The following is an 18688-nucleotide window of genomic DNA, read 5'->3' as shown; positions in this document are numbered from 1 at the left end:
TAAAAACCTTCCCTGCGGAACATCTTTCTGAATGACTACCCTCCGGCCAAGCAGTGACTGAGTTATTCATGGATATCCTGGCGAGCTGCACCGCTAGCATGCGGATCATACATGGAAGCATTGTAGCGTGTGTGTGTTTTTTTTGTTCTCGAGTACAGCTGAAGACAAATGAAAACAAAATACAAAGAGCCTAGTAGTGGACCTGGTAGCTATACAAAGGACCTTTGAGAGACCTTGTTCTCATTTGATGAGATGATTCTGAAGCAGAAAACAATATCGGGCACATTAGCCGACACCGCGAGCATGATGGTACAAAACCATTCTTCTTTCTTCACCATAACTCTCGCCACTCATTCACAACACTGTCATTCTTTACTCTTGCGCTAGTCGCACATTTACGCCCTTATACCCTCATTTTTCACGAATTCATACCCACCATGTCCTCATTTTCTCTATCACCTTCGCCCCCTTTGTCTTCCATTTCTGCAAACGATCCTCTCCAATTCCTTGCTGGCATTGCCATTGGCTCCAACTCCATATCTAACCCTAAACGTACCAGCACTTCACCTTCACCAACTCGCTGCTCAAAGCGTCTGAGCCAGCGAAAAACCGCTATCACATACGGTCATCTCAGCGGCAGTCCCCGACCTTTATCATCTGCATCGTCATCCTTCGACGACTCGGTCGGACGTGACAGCAGTCTGTCTTGTCCCAACAATACGAAAACCCCGCGCAAAGCTTGCCACAAATCATCAAAACCAACCTCTTTGCAGAAGTGTGCCAAAGCCGCAATACAACCTCACAGGCAGGAAATAATGAATCGCGCGTTGAGGATCAAAACGGTGGAGAACTCACCAGCCAACCCTCGCCAGCTGCGTGTCTTGCGGATGGTCTACGACGAAATCACGAATTACCCGAAGGAGCATTGGATGGCTCTCATCGCGATAGTGATACATCGGTGTGCCACGCATCTCTTGTTCTCTGACCTAGCTAGTGCTAACACTTTTGCCACAGATCATTCAACCAAGTCAAACACTGGTTCTCCAATGAACGCCAAAAAAATAAAGGCGGCGACTTCGTCAATTGGAAAACCAACCTAGGTGAAAACATACGCGTCCGGCCCATGGCCGTGGAGTTGTCCTCAGAGTGGTCTGATGAATTATTCGAGGCTGCTCTGATGATATTCCATTTCAGATTGATGAAACTTCTTCGTTGGGAGGAAGAGAACGACTCACTTTCACACACCTCACACTGAACATTGTCTTTCCTTCTTGCTTTCTTTTGGAATGCTTTCGACATAAACTAGCATCTACTTAATGTTGTTCTAATCAATGCTCTCTCGTTACTGTAAATATACTTGTATCATTTCGTGTAATTAAAGGACCTGTACCCTATAACAATGTATTGATCTAGATTAATGGACGGACTTTGTGATCTATTCCGGAGGTGTTTCAGCGTCAAGCCGCTCATATTGAGGTTTCCTTAACGAATGGATCCAACGCATAAGTATTCCCTCTTTTGCCCCCGGTCTAATATGCTCGACCTCTCCATTTCGACGCATCCTGTATGTTGTCCCTCTCCACACCACCTCATCACCAAAAATCGCGAGAAAGAAAATGGGAAAACTCAATACTTCTCGTGCTACCCATCCCGCCAGAAACTGCCACCGTATCGCTGCAGGTAGGGGGTGCCCAGCTAGCGACACATACACGTCCAGATCGACGTATAGCAAAAGCGAGAAATGGATCGTATTGAAGATCCAAAGAGGGAAACCAAATAAGTTGTTCACCGCAAAGCTGCCTATGGCGGCCAATAGAATCGATTCCGTAAAGGGTTCGAGTAAGGTAGCAAGGAGGACCATATGTTTCCGGACACGAATCCACCGCACTCGTCTCCATACGTAGTCATTGAAGGACATACTGCCAACGATGTTATGTGCGACGTCGCAAGACAGATCGTGTCGTAGTCCCAGCTCATGCCAAAAGGCACTGGCAATCATGTTGTCTTCCGCCATGAACTTTCCGAACGCGGGAAGACCGTACAGGCCTTCCTGTCGTCTGTTCGTGGTATCAGCAGATTTGATGGGTCGCAACGATCCGTTCACACGATCAAGGTCGGAACGCCGATAGAGGTTTGATTTACCAACCACGCAGGACTCCACCGCGACCGTATTGATAGCCAGGTACATCTTGGCGTGGTTGGTATTGAGGAATGCCTCTTCAATGCGAGAACCTATCTTCGACTCTGTTGAATAGGCGAACGGGACGTGGTGAACAAGCCCGATTCGTTTGCCTGAGCGTGTACAACTCTGCAGCGCATCGACTGCACGAGCGAGTGTACCCGGCAGGGCGGTAACGTTGGAGTCTATAACCCAGAGAATATCGTTGGCAGCGAGGTGGTACGAACGCATCAGGTTGTTAACTTTGGGATTCACACCGACAGTTTCGTCTCCTAAACATAGTTAAATACAGCCGCGGAAAGAGAAACCTGTAAAGGACGCACCAGTAACTATCTTTGCATTGACCCTTGGATATTTCGCAATCAATTCACGAGCGACACGAAGTGCTTGGTCATTTTCGTCGGCTACGGAAAGTAAGATTTCAAAATTGGGATATTCCTGTGTGAAAGTAGACTCGAGATTTTCGTAAAGGTTGGTATCCAGGCCCTTGAGGGGCCTGAGGATCGATACGCCTGGAACATCAGAAGGAGTGGAGGTGGAGGTAGGCGACCTTGGCCTCAGTCTGTATCTTTTGCGCCTAAACTGGTATTAGAGCAGCCAAGTAGCAGATAAAGAGACCCACGCTGTCCAGCATCCCAGCACCCAGATAGCCCAAAGGACAATGAACCAGACTAATGCGATGTAAGAGAGGACTAAGGGGAGGATAAAGACCATCACCGGAAGAACCCAGACGCGGGCACGTGCTCCTTGGAACTCTATGTAATTTCCTTCGCCTCTGACCTTCTGTTCTGCTTAGCGAGGATGGTCACCACATACCAGCACTGGTGCTGATCTCCAAAGTTGATAACCAGGTGCATTTCTACCGTTTGCAACCCATTTTAACACAGTGCTGTTTCTCTATTGCCCCTACTGATGACGACAGACGACAGAACAGTCCACAAATCCAGTTAGCTTTGAATTGTTTGCCCTGTCATGACACCGCTCTGTGATGTCTTGGACCTCTTGGTTATCTTGGCCATGTACAACGCGCTGTAAAACGACAGGTCACTGGAAAGTCATAGGACCTCATAAGACCGGATCTCTCTTTCTGAAGCGGTCTCTACACATGGAGCGTGGAGATAGACGATGAATTGAAAAGGGCCGGGAAAGGGATATAAAAAGTTCCCCAAATCCTCATCCACGTCCCATTCATTGCCCAAGCGTCGATCCTTCACTTCTACTCCATGTCGTCGATATATGAACCAGCCGAGCCCATAGCTAAGGGCATCGTGCCAACCGCGATACAAGCCTTCGGTGACCTATTCAAGCTCAAACGCCGTGTCGAGGTTGTCGATGAAAACGGCGAAGTCCGAACTGAATGGCAGGCCCTGGATCCCATCCGGAACCCCTTCAGTCTTTGTGCGCTTCTCAGCTTCAAGGACTGGATCTTCTTCCTGGCCGGGCTTTCTGCATGGACAGCCGACGCCTTCGACTTTCACTCGTTGTCTATACAGACAGTCAAGTTTGCCAAATACTTCAGGACCTCTAACACCAACATCTCAACTGCCATTACCCTCACACTCCTCCTTCGTTCAGTCGGTGCTGCCTTTTTCGGTTTGGCCGGGGACAGATATGGGCGAAAATGGCCCATGGTGTTCAACATGATCGTCCTTGGCGTCTTGCAGATCGCCACCATCTATTGTGCTACTTTTCAGCAGTTCCTGGCCGTTCGCAGTCTGTTCGGACTATTTATGGGAGGCGTTTACGGAAATGCAATTGCGATGGCGCTAGAAAACTGCCCGTGAGTGCATTCTTCCATTCCGTGTTCGATTCTGCCGTTAACAGTCCATCACGGACAGAGGACCTGCGAGAGGCTTGATTAGTGGTATTCTTCAGCAAGGATACTCGCTAGGATACGTTCTTGCAGCATGTGCCAATTTGGGAGTTGGGGGAAGTACAGACAGTTGGATGACTGTCTTTTGGGCCGGAGCCGGCCTTAGTTTCGGAGTTGGCCTCCTTCGTTGTTGCTTCCCTGAGTCTCAGCAATTCATCAATGCTAAAAAAACGGGCAAGAAAGCCAGGGCCCCTGGCGTTTTCTGGACAGAAACGAGGGATATGATTGCAAAGGAGTGGAAGCTTTGTATCTATGCTATCATTCTCATGACGTGGTTCAACTACTACTCGCATACTTCGCAAGATTCATACACCACCTTCATGCTGACACAGAAGGAACTGGCGAACAGTGGTGCGAGCCGCGCAAGTATACTGATGAAAGTAGGCGCCTGTGTGGGCGGCACTATCATCGGTTACCTCTCACAGTTCTTTGGACGCCGACGTGCGATCGTCGTGGCTGCACTACTCAGTGGCTGTTTAATTCCGGCCTGGATTCTCCCCGAGGGTGAAAGATCGCTTTCTGCCTCTGGTTTCTTCATGCAATTCTTTGTTCAAGGCGCGTGGGGCGTCATTCCCATCCATCTGAACGAACTTTCTCCCGCTGCTTACCGTTCAACTTTCCCTGGTATGCCTCAGTGCTCTAAGTAGGTCTGTTCAACATGGCTGACTGCTTTCTACAGGTCTCACCTACCAGCTTGGTAACATGATTTCCTCGCCATCCACTCAAATTGTAAACGCTATTGCTGAGAAGACTTTCGTCACATCGAAGTCCGGAAAGCGAGTGGATGGTTATGGACCCGTGATGGGCGTTGCGACTGCCATCATAGCTATCGGGATTGCAGTCACCACCGCTTTTGGACCAGAAAGGTGTGGAAGGAAGTTTGAAGAGGAGACTCTGGCTAGAGTGGTGGAAGAACCTAAGGAATTTGAAGAAGGTATGGAAAGGCGTTCAGACTCGGTGAACGAAAAGGCGTAAACCTTTCGAAAAGTGTGAAATCTTACGCCGAGAATAGAGTCAGAACGGCCGTCGTATCTATGTTCCACAATGTATTTGAGGATCTCCTTTGTCATAATGAATGTGTCAAATGCGTTGATGATCGGAGTGACTGTAATGTTTATCATCGGGTAGCACAGGTCCACAACCTTGCCTTATCCCTACATTTCCTTTACCATGAACCGGGTCAAACAGATCGCTGCTCACTTAGTTGGAGCTTCTGGAGTTGATGCCCTTGAACGCAAGAACCCAGATGATGTCGTTATCACCATGGCCATACGTTCACCACTTTGCAAAGCAAGGAAAGGAGGGTTTAAAGATGCAACGTATGCGCTGTTCGCTTCCAAACTAGATTTCAGAGCCTGACAACCCTCTCCGCTCACAGAACCGATGAACTCCTGTTGGAAACGTTCAAAGTACGTCACTCGGGAAACCGTTGAGTATGGGAGCGATATTAAGAAGACATCCTATACTAGCATTCCATATCTCACTCGAAAATCGACCCTTCAACGATCGGTGACATCTGCGTTGGTGTTGTTTTAGCCCCAGACGCCATGTACCACGCCCGAGCTGCAGCATTGGCAGCAGGCATTCCAGACACAGTGCCAATCCAAAGTATCAACAGATTTTGCTCTTCGGGCCTCATGGCTGTAACAACAATAAGCAACCAGATCCGTAGTGGTCAAATAGAGATAGGCCTCGCTCTTGGCATCGAAAGCATGTCCGAAAAGTGCGTAACTCTCGCCCTCTTTCCGTACCACGTATCTTCCTTAATCTATCCTCCTATTCAGCCCGGATAAAGGTGGCCCGGCTCAGAGTGAGCTCATCTCGTGTAACGCCGCTGCCGCAGACTGTCCCAAGTCTATGGGATGGACCAGCGAAAATGTAGCTTCAGACTTCAACATCACCAGAGAAGAGCAAGACGAATTTGCGGCCAGGTCGCATCAACGCGCGGAACACGCAGATAAATCCGGTTATTTCAAGAACGAAATCGTCCCTTTCACAGTGTTCCAAAAAGATTCTGCTACCGGAGAAAAACGGAAAGTGGTCGTTAGTAAGGACGACGGTATTCGTTATGGGACGACCAAAGAAACATTATCCAAGATCAGATCAGCCTTCCCGCAGTGGGGAAATGGGACAACGACAGGTGGAAATGCTAGTCAAGTCACTGACGGGGCTGCTGCTGTACTGTTGATGACCCGGAGAAAAGCAGAGGAGCTTGGGCTCAACGTCCTTGGAAAACACGTTTCGACTGCTGTTGTAGGTATGAGCGTTCTCTGTTTTCTGTCGGTCAACCTCGTTGTGAGCTTTCAATTGTAGGATGTCCACCCAGGATCATGGGTATTGGTCCAGGTAACGTCCCTGCTAGCTTTCTACGAGGATCAGACTCAATTGTCTTCCCCTTTTAGTGTATGCAATCCCAATGGTATTGAAGAATGTTGGCATTACTCAGGAGGATGTTGACCTTTTTGAAGTACGCCAGCGATTCGAGGTCTGTCTGTGAAACTGACATACTATATCAGGTGAATGAGGCGTTCGCATCTCAATGCGTTTATACGATAAAGAGATTAGGTCTTCCGATGTGAGTCCTACTTTTCCTCGTCTGGAAATAGTCACCAATTCCATCCCAGTGAAAAGGTGAAGTCACTGTATGAGCTGTTCTAGGGCCAGTGATACTTAGATTACTTGTCAAGGTGAACGTCAATGGTGGCGCCTGTGCCCTCGGACATCCACTTGGATGTACAGGTGCCCGACAAGTGGCAACCGGACTGAATGAACTTCATCGGAGGCAAGGAAAGGTGCGCTGGCAGCATTTGTTTCATGTGTTAATCACACCCTTACTCTGACTGAAAGATCCTGGTAACGTCCATGTGTATTGGTACGGGGATGGGAGCTGCTGCTGTTTTTGTGCGAGATTAGAGTTGTACATCGGTTACGTTACAAACAATAATATACAAGCTTGACATTGAAGGGATGAGAATTTCCTTCCGTTTGCGGAGGTGATGCCGTCCGCCGTCTGTGGCTGAGTGTGAAACATTCTATCTTCCTTCACTACCGCCATCACAATTTTCGCTCCGTTGAGTGCACACCATTCCTTCAACTTTTCCTTCGTTAGGTTCCTCTAGCCCACAGGATGGCTAGCTATGACACTCTCAATCCCAATCACTCCACTCCCTCTCACCCAAATTACTCTTCAACTGGGTACAACAACCCCGACTCTGGCACCAATCCTTACGGGTCTGGAGATCCCTACTATAGCCAGTCCACTGGATACATTACACCACTCCCTTCGAAGAAGGGTACCAATCCCTGGGTCAAGTTCGGCATACCCATCGGTATACTCGTTGTCATCGGTGCAATTGTCGGTATAGTCATTGGTATCAAATCTCACAATACAAACAATTCTGGGAGTAAATCTGCAGAAGATGCCGCTACCTCAGCTGCAAGCGCAAAATTAGCGCTCGGACGGTATGCTACTGCTACCAATAGCGAGTTTATGGTTCCTATATACCCTTCTACGGTGCGTTTACGTTAATGAAAATGACCTACAGGAAGTGACAATCAACTGTACAATAGACAAACACTGCCGTTTTTACACAACCCACATTCCGACAGTCGTCTAACAAGGCTATCACATGGCCTGAAGACCCTTTCAAACCATCCAATCCCAGTCCTCTTAACGTTCGAGCAGATCGACCTCGTCTTATGGCTCCTGCCTATATGTGGGATGCACTTCCCGACTTGATCAAGAGCGACCCGTACCTCAAGGGATGGAACGAGACCATCTTTTTGAATGCCTCCAGCTGGCTCAACTTGGACCCCGTCAAATATGATATGGATGGTCCCAGTGGTATCTTGGACAATGCGAGGGAGATAAAGGCGAGGGTCAAAGCCTTTGCTTATGTTTATCGTGTAACTCGCGATACGAAATGGGTTGACCGTACCTGGTTGGAGATTAAGGTCCGAGCGCTTTTGTTGGCCGAATGTTTTAGCTGACTATTATCGGCACAGAACGCTGCAGGGAATGGTACCACAGCTTTCGGGCCCCAGGTGGATAAATGGAATACCCCTCATTTTCTCGATGCTGCTGAGTTTGCTGCTGCTTATGCCATTGCCTATGATTGGCTTCACGACGTCTGGACGGACGAGCAGAAGTCGCAGATGCGGTTCACACTCAACCAGTATGCTCTTGCACCCGGCGTAGCTGCCTATACCGATCCTAAAGTCTCCTTCGGATGGTGGAGAAACAACATTTTTGGTAACTGGAACTGTGTTTGCAACGGAGGGTTGACCTTGGCGTCTCTGGCCATTCTCGGGGAGGACGAGACTAACAATGCTCAGACTTTGTTGAACCTCACAGTTGAAAATGCGAAGCAGAACTGCGCAATGGCCGTCACGACTGATGGTACATGGAAAGAAACAGCCAACTACTGGTACTTCGGAACAACAGGTCATGCTGAGATGACTTCCGCTTTGATGACCGCCACTGGCTCGCATTATGGTTTGGCCGATGCGAACCCCGACTATTCGAAAACCGGGGACTACCACATGTACGCATATGGCCCCACCTCACTGTTCGACTGGGGTGATCACGGTCCCAACAAATTCTCCTCCACTGCCAATTCCATGATGTTGTATGCCAAACTGTATAATCGACCCGAATTCGCGCTCTTTCAGCGCGAACAACGTGATGCCGCAGAGCCGTGGAGCATGTTTTGGTATGATCCCCTTGTCAGCGGGGCTTACTGGGACAACCTACTTCTGGATGCTTTCTTCAATGACGACCTCGATCAATGGGTCTCGATGAGGAGTAGCTGGACGGACCTCAATGCACTTTTTGTCGCCATGAAGGCAGGCACAAACCAAAAGCACGAAACTCATAACGACCTAGACGTTGGCGATTTCGTTCTCGATGCGCTTGGTACGCGATGGGCGGGTGAATTCGGGTCAGCAGACTATCGTGCCCCTGACTACTTCTCCAACGATACCCAGTCAAGTGCGCGTTGGATGTGGTATCGCAAGATGACTGAAGGTCAGAACACGATGCTTGTCAACAAAGCGAATCAGAAAGTCGATGCTGCGCCGAAGCTGTTGAAACAGGCTTCATCTGGGACTCGACAGGGGTCTAGCACTGTCTTCGATGTTCCTGACGACTCGACAGCGTTTTGGTCTGCAGATATTACATCTGCCTACTCTGACGTGTACGTTATGCCTCATCTAAGGCTCATTATCTCTCACTCAATTATCAATATATTGTAGGACGTCTGCTAAACGTGGCGTTCGTATGCTGAATGGCAGGAAGCAGGTGCTTATTCAGGACGAAATCACAACGACGGCTGACATCCAGTGGAGGATGCACACCAATGCAACTGTGACTGTAGACGGAAACTCAGCTACTCTGAACCGAGACGGAAAGACGATGATCATGCAAATTCTCAGTCCCCCAGAGGCGAAATTCACGACAACAACACCGGCGGCTAGGTTCCCGACCGACCCTACTCCTCCTGTTCCTGACCAGGAGAACCCACAAATCACGGTTGTTATTATTGAACTCGGGGCCGGAACACAGAACATACAAGTGGTATTTACTCCTCAGTGGGAAGGGAACGTGAAATTTACGACGCCCCCTTCTGTGGATTTGGACAACTGGTCGTTGGAAAGCCATAAGTAGATTTTGTATACATTACATACATGGCTGTGCGCATCGTGTGAAAATGATCACCTTGTCAACGCGTCACGGGGCAATCCCTCACATTCGTTCAAAACCCACCCACTACTTTCAATCTTTCGTAAGTAGCTGACCTTTCTTGAACCTTGACGTTCGCCTGTGCTGGCACTGCTCATTCCAGGACGCTAGAAAACTCCCTTCTTTTTCCCGCTCAAGTTGACAACCATGTTCGCAAACAAATCCACGAAATATCCCCTCACGCTCGTTGTCTCTCTTGTGTTGATTCTCTCTCTCCTCCCCGTTTCCGAGGCCAGCGATTTTCAGCCAGTTCTCCGTAGAAGTCACGGTCTCATTAAGAAGCGTCTTCCGCTAGGCCCTCTCATTGGTGCTGCCCCTGACCCAAAGACAGCGGATACGGCCTCGTCGTCTTCATCATCATCTGGCAGCAGCGCTGTGCTCAGCTCTTCCTCTCGATCTTCCGTACGTAATCATTCTTTCGCATGGCTTTGTACCTTGCTGACATTTTTTTGCACTCAGTCTTCGGCTAGTAGCTCCACTCCCAGCGCTTCGGCTAGCGTAATTTCCAGCGCGAGCAAAAGCAGCAGTACCAGCAGCGCCACTAGCAGCAGCAGCAGCAGCTCTAGTTCAACCTCAACGACCTCAGCCCCTTCCTTAACCTCATCCAGCTCAGTCCCTAATAACACCAACACTTCGGAATCGCTCAAGGTCACCCAGCCCGGGCCCGACGAAGTGGTGGTGGTTGAGACCAACTCCGCTGGCAATCAAGTCACCGTAACACAGACGACCGCCAACGCTGCTCAGACGGATGCCCAAAAGACTCAAGCAGGAGCGACGGCCAGTCATAATAAAGCCAAGTCCACCGCTTTGACCGTCTTGATCGTCATTGCTTCCTCTGTCGGTGCTGTTCTCCTTTTCTGGACCATCTTCCGCAAGTGGAAGCTCGCTCGATCCTCCAAGTTTGACCAGCGTCTTGAACCGATCAACTGGCAGCCCACCAACAGCGACGAGGGTATCATTCCCGCTAATCGTAGGCGTAATTCCACGGCTTCGTCGTTCCGCTCTGGTTACGGTGCTACTTCCGGCGCGGGCCACGCTGGTTCTGACCACGGCCATCGCCTTGATGTTCCGGACCATGACTTCACCGCTGGTCCTGCACCTGTTGGCGGATATGCAGACCTTGCTCGTGGTCCAAGCCCCCAGCCTATGCAACAGCTTGGTCGCGGCCCTAGTCTCACTCGGCCTAACTATGATGTCGGAGTACCTCTTCACCACCAAGCACCCTATGGTGGTAGATATTAGAGGCCCCTTCGTTAAAGGGCACTAGGTTTGCAGCTTTTACGACACAGTCCCGTATTCATTATGGCGCCCCAAGTTGATTTGGATATCGGGTCTGGCATTCTCTACTCCTACCTATCTTTACTCTTACGATCCTTCTCTTCGCTGGTCGATATACTTCGTCTTTCTGCTTCATCTTTCTCCATCGTACTTTTTTTTTATTCTACTTACTGTGGACATATCTTTCAAGCTGTCTGACGTCCCCTTCAATTGGGACGTTTGAATCTAGTGGTCTTGGTACTGGCAATAATATCTGTTAGGGCCTCTTTTCAACTTCGCAGCCTCCTTTTTTGGTGACGTTTACTGTTTTGTGTCATGATCTTTAGAAAATACCCCTCATCACAAACTCTTAGACAGGCGATAGGTGTCATTGTCAATCAATCATGGTATCGTTCTACTAGTAGTACCGCTGCCATCCTCCGAATGTATAATGTGCCGGAAAACACCAGTATTCAGAGTGTCTGTCCGATGACTACTGTCTACACTGACAGATGGTGCGCCCTTGTGGTCACTATGAATCAACGAATACAATCCTACCCCCAAAACCAATACAAGCACGCCTATGTACAGCCACCACCACTGTTGCATGTGCAACGAACCAGCGTCTTTCCCTTTCTTTTCATTTGTAGAATCCGACATGGTAACGTCATCTATGAGTTTTGTCTTTTCGAAAAGAGTTTCTAAGCCTGTCGGTTGCTCTGGAGCGAAGAACCGTTGTGGGCGCAACGAAAATCCCGAGTCTTTGGAATTTCGGGAAGTTTCGTCAGTAGGCGACCAGTCCATTTGATCGTCGGCATTTGAGGGTGAGGGTTTCGAAGAAACCCCCAAAGACGGGTGGCCGAATACGGGGGCATTCACGACGGGCTTTGAGGAAAGAGTTAAAGAAGCAAATAGGCCTGGTTCGGAGGCGAATAGTTGTGACGGTGCAGGCGTGGAGGAGCGGTTGCGGTCATTGAGGTCGACGTTAGGCGTGGTTGCACGTGAAAAACCAATCTTGTGGCTTTCTGTGTCGATCAAACGGATGGTGGGAGGCGTTTGGATACGGAGAACGCTGAGAGATCGTATCGATACCTGTATCTCCGTTTGAATATCATTAACGAGACGTTTCAGGTGTTGACGCACGATTATTTCCAATATTAAGGATATACCAAAATAGAGCCTTGCAAATGATGAAGGCGTCGATGAGAGACGTAGATAATTTAGATGAGGAGAGTGCCAATGAGCAGCTAGGAGTAATGATGTGACAAGTCGCGATGACCATGAAAGCATTTGAAGGACCTAGAAAATCGAAGTGAATCAGGACAAATAACGAATCAATGCATCACTTGCGCTTACAAGGTACTCCTTCTTGCCTTGCAGACGCACGTCACGCCGTTGAATTTGAGCTTTCCGGAATGACGAATAGGTAGGATCCCACGCCGTCCATAATAACGACAAGAAGACAAAAAACGGTAATGCCGGTGTCAGGACTCGCGGACAGAATATTATAGAATACCCGAGAACGGCTTTTCCAAGGCAATGAAATGAGAGGGTGAAAGAAAGTAGTAGGCCGAATTCTCACCAACGCAATTTCCCATCATAAAAAGAACAAGAGTCAGGGCCCACAAAACACCGCGTGTTCTCCATATCGCAATCTCTTTTGCCATCCTACTCTTGTCTGGCTTCGTCCCAGATACCCTGCGTTGTCGTTCTTTCCCTTTGGTCTGCTTTAGCCAGCCTCCCAGAGCTTGCGAACGGGCCATACTGTTCTTGCGCTGTATCTCATCTTCAACAGCAGGTAGGCAGGATCCACATACAGGTGGATACCGTAAGTAGAGAGATTCCTGATATGCAGGTAAATCATCAAGACGTCGTTGGTAACTAGAATCCTGAATGAATGTTGTCCCAATAAGACATGGTATATTGGAGCTTTGGTTTTTCTCTACTCACCGTGGGTTCCGGCAAATAGTTTGACAGTAAATTTACGATAAGCATCTGGTTCGTTTGGCATGTGTGACAAAATGGACCTTTTCCGAACATTGTTGGGAGACTGTTCTTGCTGGGGGAAGCTGCAAATGGGTCGAGTTGAGTGGATGAAGGTCGCACATTTAACAAGAGCGCACCCCGTTTGGAAAAGGATCTAGAGTTGAGCGCCTCATCGTGCATGGCAGGCTCGTATGATAGAATTTCGCCATTTGCATCGTATCGGTTCCAGCAACCGCAAGAGCTGCAGCGAAAATTACTTGCGTTACGAGGAGATTCTATGGAGGAGTGGCAAAAATAGCATTGCACTCTGGAGTTGGCGCGAAACATAAGTAGCTCGTGGTCTGAGGCCAATGAACTTGAAGTCAAGAGTTGACCGTTTTTAACCACGTGACGGACGGGACTGATTAGACGCCAATGTCTGTTGCTCCCAACCCTCGCGGGGAAATTAGTCTCCAGCCTTACTACTTTACTTCATCCCTATTTGTAGCTCCTTTCCGAGAAGACATTCGCAGTCTCATTCACGCATTCCACGAATGTCACACTAGGTTACAACCCCAAAAGCCCTTCGAGCTCTTCAAACAAATATGGCTTGCACAAGGATGGGATTGGATGCATTTCAAGGTCTTCGACCCGCCGAGTAGAGAAACCTTTCTCAACGTCTCTCTCAGATTGTTCTTGGGTACGTTTGTCGTTTTATGCTGTTATTTGGCTGACTGTCGGTCCAGAACGCGTTGTAGTGAAAATCGAACCACCGTTCACTAGAACTGTAGCATTATTTGGACTGTATACTTTCTTTAACACTCAACCTTCCGGTTCTTCCTCTTCACTACATTCCGTTGATCATATCCCGATATCTTATGGTGCGACGCAAATATGAATGACGAGAATCTATTAACAATCATCTGCAGATCATTACTCTTCCCTCCTGTCTCTCCCTGACACGTTGACTTCCGAACAGCTCAAGAAATTACGACCGGTCGTGGGCTATATCCTGAATCAAATGGTTCGGTCCGACGTATTCCATATTCTGCCTCACTCAGAATTGGGGGCCTACAATCCACGCAACTTGCCACGGGAGGTATATCTGGACCAGAACACTATCTCTGCATCAACCTATCTCGATCTGAGTGCTGAGGGCACTGAGAAAAAGAAAGGTCGACCGACAAAACGCGATAAAGTTAAGAAAGCGAAGGCTGCTCTCGAAGGATTAGACAAGTGGTTGCACAGGACTTCGCGTCGGAATTTCCCTCAAAGTAACGGACATTACCTGCTCGAACAACCCCCGCAATCCAGCCTGGCTCAGTACCAAAATTGCAAAGAACAAGTACTAGCGGCAATGGGGACGATGAATGTCCCGGACGGAAACGACGCTCTTTCACATTCTGGCCGCGAGGTGATTGAGCGACTGAGGCAAGCTCAGGGACTGATTGAGACTGAGGGGAGCGGGAAGGCAAACACCAATAGGCGTACTATAGGAGTGGAACGCCTACAGGAGGCAGTGGCAGATGAGAAAGGATTACTTGGTTTGGTTAAAGCAAGCGCCTGGACATGATGTAAGAAGTATATCCTACGATGGACAAACAAACTGATGAGCTGAGAAACCGTGTCTTTGTCGAGCCATGAAATCCAGTGCCCAGCAGGCTCAGTACGCCCATTGCCACCAATCCTATGCGGACCCTACTGCGAGCATTACTAGTGTGTCGTTTCCTCCGTCTCGTCCAACTCCGAGTTCTTTCGTTAGAGGTACCTCTCTTCGTCCTACCAGCTCGTTTTCATCGGTCTGTCGTTACTTCACAGTGTTTACGAACTTTTGTCTGAATATTGACTTGAAGAGCTCCTCTCATTCTGGTCACCGTGGTCCTGTCTCCTCGATTTCCGAGCGGGTACACATCGCTCTTCACTAACCAAGCTGGCGGCAGTTGAACCTCGTGTTCAGTTCTCTATCCCCTGACCCCGTATCTTGGGACTCAGATCTTTCTGCAAACAATCACGACTCGATGATCTTCACACTCCAGACCCACACTGCGATAAGAAACACGACTACGGTGGGTGTTCGCGGAGCGTCCAATCTAGGATGTCTTCTCGTACTTGGACTTGGCTTAGTCACTCTCTTGTAACGAAGTTTCTCAATGCGAAAAATCACTCACTAACGTGTGAATAGTGCTGGTTACTCTCTCGCGGCCTTCTTCACCCAGCATAATAGGTCTTCCCTTGGAGGTTCAGTTTTGGTGGGATCAACGCCTCGGACCAGGTACCGCAGCTCTGTCAATTAATTCCTCTTTGACATTTAAGCGCTCTGCGCATTTATATCAGACACCGAACATGCCCGGCAATTGGGATTTAATTGGTTTCGACACGCCAAAAGACGCGTATACTCACCCATCGTTCAATGATGGCGAAAAGCTCCAGTTGGTCTCTAGCGACGACTTTAACAAGGATGGACGTTCATTCTATCCTGGAGATGATCCGTATTGGGAAGCGGTCGATCTTCATTACTGGGGGGTGAGTATTTCTGAGATGCTGTATGATCGGGTGCTCAAGTTAGCGTGAAAAATACAGACCAATAGCATGGAGTGGTACGACCCAGAGGCAGTTACCACCACAGACGGCCCTCTCAAATAACGTTGTCGAGGTCTGATACGTTGCCCACGTCGCTCAACATCCAGTGTTAAAATTTTCGCAAGGTCGCGCTGCTTATGGGGCCAGTATGGAAGGAACGGCAGGCCTCTGCCATTCGTACCTTCCGGTTATTCTTTGTTGATTGTTTTAGTGGCCTTACACCTACGACGCCTGTTATGTAGGTACAGCCCCGAATCAAACCCGGAATGATGTTCCAAAAGCGGCTACTAGCAATGGGACTGCTGCTAACGGAGCACTGTCTTACCTCCCTGCCTGGAGAGTCTCATCTAGTAGGCCGGGCGGCACCCGAGATTGATATCTTTGAGGCTCAGATAGGTATCGGATTCAGCGACGACGGTGTCAGCCTTATGGGCGAAGTTTCACAGTCTGGTCAGTGGGCCGTAAGTACTTTAATCGTGATCGTGGTTGTTACGGCCGCCGAAATACACTTTTTAGCCATTCAACGCGCATTACCAATGGTTCAACACTACAGATAATCTCATCATCGAACACCCTCCAACTATTCGTCTAAATTCGTACACGGGTGCCACCGGACATTGCAACAAGCGACAACAGGAGTGTCAAAAACTAGTTAGTCTCTGGAGATAGATGGTGGCTTGACTTTCTGACATCTCGTTTTCTGCCCAGATCAGAAATGCCATTTCGGTGGTGGTAGATGTTTCTCGATTTGAATACAAACCAGGTAAGTCGTGGTCATCCCACCGGCCTGATTCTGGATTTGATTGGTTATGTTGTAGGCTTCAACGCAGCGACTTATGTCGGCTTGTTGTTCGAAGCCTTCCTGATTCTCGCGTTTGATATTACATCACCTGGATCGCGGATAACCAACAAGTTTGGACCCTTAACACCGCCGGTATGGCTACTGCTCAACGCGTTGGGATATCGGCCAGACCCGTCCCACAAGAGCCATTGGTGATTATTGAATTGTCTGTAAGATGATCTCCGTTGACGCTTAACGGCGAATGCAGTACATTATCGCAAACCTTGGGATGTCCACCAACCTCGTCGATGTCGACCTTGAGCATCGCACCTTCCCCAATTCAATGTTAATCGACTATGTTTGGGTCTACCAAACGGAAGGAGATCAATATAGGATGTAACCCTCCAGACTTCCCCACCAAAACGTACATCGACAAGTGGGTGTCTTTGTTTATTACTACATTGACGTTTTTATCATCTAAAGGTATATTGAGGCCTATACGAATGCTAACTTCACAACATGGACGGACGATTATAAACAACCTTTCCCGAAAAACAAGTTTCTTGGTCAATGTTGATCAAAGCACCCCGGGCCCGTTCTTCTTGCTTTCCACCTTTCCACCCGGAATCGTAAGCCGTGTTAGAGATTGATTCATGTTCTGCGGAGCTGTCGCTCTTCGTTCGACTTCTTAATTTGTTTGATACACAAGGACAATATCGGGAAGAGTATAGCATTTCATGTACATATTTATATTTACAAATCCCCTTCCGGTGTCCATATAGAATGCAATACAACTTTGTTAGAGCTTCGCGAACTCAACTTTTCTCGGGCCAATATAACCGAACAAGTATGCCGCGACTCTGTAAATCTTTGAGCAATCTTGGAATAATGAGAGCTGAAGTAACACGCACTTCCTTATTTGAATTTCTTCGGAGCCTTCGGTGATTCGATAGCGTCGATGGTGCCGATAGATACTGGGTTGCTAGTCAGCAAACAAAATGTCTTTTACGTCTGTGGGACCGACTGTTCAAATGGTTTGTGCCGGCTATAACCAATACCACCATGAACCTATAGGCAGTGAGTGAGTGATTAACTCGACAGAAAGATAGAAAGACGCTATAATGGCCACCTGCATAGCACGATCTGCCGCCTCCGTACAGAGCCTATTCGCCCAGTAATTACACATAGAAACCTTGTCAGATATCATCTTCTCAACATCCTTTTGCGGCATCCGGTCCATCTCCCAGGCCGTTTTGCGTATGAGCAATCTGAGCATCTCAGCCTGGGTAGCCAATTCCACGAGAGGAAATTGGATAGCTTGATTTTTTGCCAGCTCTTCGCCAAAGGGTTTTCTTTGACGGGCGTACTTGACAGTCTCATTGATGCAATATGTGGCGGCACCTAGAGACGAAGCTGCCTGACGAATACGGTTTTCGTGTACGAAGGATTGCGCTATCGCAAGACCTTTATCAACTTGGCCGAAGACAGCCGAATCAGGTACGAATACGTTTGCCAGCTCGACAGTTGCGTGGTCAGTGGGCATATTGAACGTCTAAATTTTCACTTAGTGAAGAGGGAAACGTTAACATACCAAAACGGACATACCCACTGGTAGCTCAATACCTTCACGCCTGGTGCTTTGGCAGGGACAAAGAAAGCAGTGATGCCCTTCGCCTCACCAGACGTCCCGCTCGTTCTCGCAAAAATAATACAATGTGTCGCTTTATGTTGTCCTGACTGCCACATCTTCGTACCGTCAAGTCTCCAACCTTTAACACCCCCTCTGGTCTCCCGCACAGCCTTGGTGGCCATATGTGTAGCGTCACTGCCATGGTGAGGTTCCGTCAATCCAAAGGTGGTTTTGGTTCTTCCCTCTATCCTTCCCCAGATGAATTGTTTCTTTTGTTCTTTCGTCCCAAAACCTCTCAACATCACTACGTCCGGTGCATTCCCAACAACACTGTGTTCATTCTGCAAATCATTGAACAACCCTAACCCCTTGGCAGCTAAATGTTCCCGGATAACGGCCATCCACAGGTTAGTAGCCTCTTGTCCCCCGTATTCCTTAGGAAAGGCAAGTCGATAGAAACCAGCTTTATCTGCCCGACGTACAGCCTCGGTTAGAAGGTCCTCCCAGACGTCGGATGGGAGACCTCCCGCATCCCAATTTGTACGAGCATGCTCGCGACGGTGGTCGAAGAAGCGGATGTTGTCGTTTCGATTCTGAAGGGGGAGGATTTCGCGTTCAATGAAAGCGTCAAGGTCTTTCAGAAACTGTATGAGATCGGGGGGTAGCGAGAAGTCCATATGGGA

General features: G+C 48.7%; 11 protein-coding genes across 11 annotated transcripts; 8 read left to right on the top strand and 3 right to left on the bottom strand.

The window, feature by feature from the left end:
- The first annotated feature begins 285 nt into the window (after positions 1 to 285).
- Positions 286 to 1338, top strand: E1B28_000919 (uncharacterized protein). Its single transcript, XM_043146804.1, has 2 exons — positions 286 to 958; positions 1015 to 1338. Exons 1-2 carry the CDS (start codon positions 438 to 440, stop codon positions 1253 to 1255), a joined length of 762 nt encoding a protein of 253 aa, XP_043015509.1. The 5' UTR covers positions 286 to 437; the 3' UTR covers positions 1256 to 1338.
- Positions 1339 to 2909, bottom strand: E1B28_000918 (uncharacterized protein). Its single transcript, XM_043146803.1, has 3 exons — positions 2802 to 2909; positions 2503 to 2756; positions 1339 to 2451 (listed from the first exon to the last, which is right to left on the bottom strand). Exons 1-3 carry the CDS (start codon positions 2891 to 2893, stop codon positions 1436 to 1438), a joined length of 1362 nt encoding a protein of 453 aa, XP_043015508.1. The 5' UTR covers positions 2894 to 2909; the 3' UTR covers positions 1339 to 1435.
- Positions 2910 to 5153, top strand: E1B28_000917 (uncharacterized protein). Its single transcript, XM_043146802.1, has 3 exons — positions 2910 to 3959; positions 4018 to 4676; positions 4732 to 5153. Exons 1-3 carry the CDS (start codon positions 3403 to 3405, stop codon positions 5025 to 5027), a joined length of 1512 nt encoding a protein of 503 aa, XP_043015507.1. The 5' UTR covers positions 2910 to 3402; the 3' UTR covers positions 5028 to 5153.
- Positions 5154 to 5222: 69 nt separating this feature from the next.
- E1B28_000916 (uncharacterized protein) lies at positions 5223 to 6965 on the top strand (the record flags this gene model as incomplete). The annotated part of the gene is made up of 10 exons (XM_043146801.1): positions 5223 to 5371; positions 5431 to 5461; positions 5522 to 5775; positions 5837 to 6309; positions 6366 to 6398; positions 6455 to 6519; positions 6569 to 6627; positions 6677 to 6683; positions 6740 to 6844; positions 6900 to 6965. The coding sequence occupies 10 exons, from the start codon at positions 5223 to 5225 to the stop codon at positions 6963 to 6965; spliced, it is 1242 nt and encodes a 413-aa protein (XP_043015506.1).
- Positions 6966 to 7179: 214 nt separating this feature from the next.
- E1B28_000915 (uncharacterized protein) lies at positions 7180 to 9717 on the top strand (the record flags this gene model as incomplete). Its single annotated transcript, XM_043146800.1, has 4 exons — positions 7180 to 7566; positions 7623 to 8006; positions 8058 to 9247; positions 9306 to 9717. 4 exons carry the CDS (start codon positions 7180 to 7182, stop codon positions 9715 to 9717), a joined length of 2373 nt encoding a protein of 790 aa, XP_043015505.1.
- Positions 9718 to 9939: 222 nt separating this feature from the next.
- E1B28_000914 (uncharacterized protein) lies at positions 9940 to 11034 on the top strand (the record flags this gene model as incomplete). The annotated part of the gene is made up of 2 exons (XM_043146799.1): positions 9940 to 10194; positions 10252 to 11034. The coding sequence occupies 2 exons, from the start codon at positions 9940 to 9942 to the stop codon at positions 11032 to 11034; spliced, it is 1038 nt and encodes a 345-aa protein (XP_043015504.1).
- A 417-nt stretch (positions 11035 to 11451) lies between these two features.
- Positions 11452 to 13427, bottom strand: E1B28_000913 (uncharacterized protein; the record flags this gene model as incomplete). Its single annotated transcript, XM_043146798.1, has 6 exons — positions 13173 to 13427; positions 13000 to 13118; positions 12632 to 12938; positions 12406 to 12575; positions 12193 to 12348; positions 11452 to 12141 (listed from the first exon to the last, which is right to left on the bottom strand). The coding sequence occupies exons 1-6, from the start codon at positions 13360 to 13362 to the stop codon at positions 11452 to 11454; spliced, it is 1632 nt and encodes a 543-aa protein (XP_043015503.1). The 5' UTR covers positions 13363 to 13427.
- Positions 13428 to 13449: 22 nt separating this feature from the next.
- E1B28_000912 (uncharacterized protein) lies at positions 13450 to 14587 on the top strand (the record flags this gene model as incomplete). The annotated part of the gene is made up of 3 exons (XM_043146797.1): positions 13450 to 13714; positions 13761 to 13895; positions 13944 to 14587. 3 exons carry the CDS (start codon positions 13450 to 13452, stop codon positions 14585 to 14587), a joined length of 1044 nt encoding a protein of 347 aa, XP_043015502.1.
- Positions 14588 to 15357: 770 nt separating this feature from the next.
- On the top strand, positions 15358 to 15657 carry E1B28_000911 (uncharacterized protein; the record flags this gene model as incomplete). The annotated part of the gene is made up of 2 exons (XM_043146796.1): positions 15358 to 15537; positions 15595 to 15657. The coding sequence occupies 2 exons, from the start codon at positions 15358 to 15360 to the stop codon at positions 15655 to 15657; spliced, it is 243 nt and encodes an 80-aa protein (XP_043015501.1).
- Positions 15658 to 15860: 203 nt separating this feature from the next.
- On the top strand, positions 15861 to 16725 carry E1B28_000910 (uncharacterized protein; the record flags this gene model as incomplete). The annotated part of the gene is made up of 5 exons (XM_043146795.1): positions 15861 to 16055; positions 16111 to 16245; positions 16303 to 16357; positions 16413 to 16587; positions 16644 to 16725. 5 exons carry the CDS (start codon positions 15861 to 15863, stop codon positions 16723 to 16725), a joined length of 642 nt encoding a protein of 213 aa, XP_043015500.1.
- A 655-nt stretch (positions 16726 to 17380) lies between these two features.
- On the bottom strand, positions 17381 to 18682 carry E1B28_000909 (uncharacterized protein; the record flags this gene model as incomplete). Its single annotated transcript, XM_043146794.1, has 3 exons — positions 17381 to 17443; positions 17505 to 17927; positions 17981 to 18682. The coding sequence occupies 3 exons, from the start codon at positions 18680 to 18682 to the stop codon at positions 17381 to 17383; spliced, it is 1188 nt and encodes a 395-aa protein (XP_043015499.1).
- Between the last annotated feature and the right edge of the window lie 6 nt (positions 18683 to 18688).

Source organism: Marasmius oreades, chromosome 1 (genome assembly GCF_018924745.1).
Source record: "Marasmius oreades isolate 03SP1 chromosome 1, whole genome shotgun sequence".
In the NCBI taxonomy this organism is placed as follows: domain Eukaryota; kingdom Fungi; phylum Basidiomycota; class Agaricomycetes; order Agaricales; family Marasmiaceae; genus Marasmius; species Marasmius oreades.
Note: the sequence above shows the minus strand (reverse complement) of the source record. Positions and strands in the feature narration are given on the sequence as shown.

Bases quoted from the DNA above. Each gene is read 5' to 3' on its own strand.
- E1B28_000919 (XM_043146804.1), top strand. From the start codon at position 438: ATGTCCTCATTTTCTCTATCACCTTCGCCCCCTTTGTCTTCCATTTCT. The intron at 959-1,014 runs GTGTGCCACGCA...CTTTTGCCACAG, and splicing joins ATCGCGATAGTGATACATCG to ATCATTCAACCAAGTCAAAC.
- E1B28_000918 (XM_043146803.1), bottom strand. From the start codon at position 2,893: ATGGTCTTTATCCTCCCCTTAGTCCTCTCTTACATCGCATTAGTCTGG. The intron at 2,757-2,801 runs GTGGGTCTCTTT...ATACCAGTTTAG, and splicing joins GTGCTGGGATGCTGGACAGC to GCGCAAAAGATACAGACTGA. The intron at 2,452-2,502 runs GTGCGTCCTTTA...AACTATGTTTAG, and splicing joins CAATGCAAAGATAGTTACTG to GAGACGAAACTGTCGGTGTG.
- E1B28_000917 (XM_043146802.1), top strand. From the start codon at position 3,403: ATGTCGTCGATATATGAACCAGCCGAGCCCATAGCTAAGGGCATCGTG. The intron at 3,960-4,017 runs GTGAGTGCATTC...CATCACGGACAG, and splicing joins ATGGCGCTAGAAAACTGCCC to AGGACCTGCGAGAGGCTTGA. The intron at 4,677-4,731 runs GTATGCCTCAGT...TGCTTTCTACAG, and splicing joins TTACCGTTCAACTTTCCCTG to GTCTCACCTACCAGCTTGGT.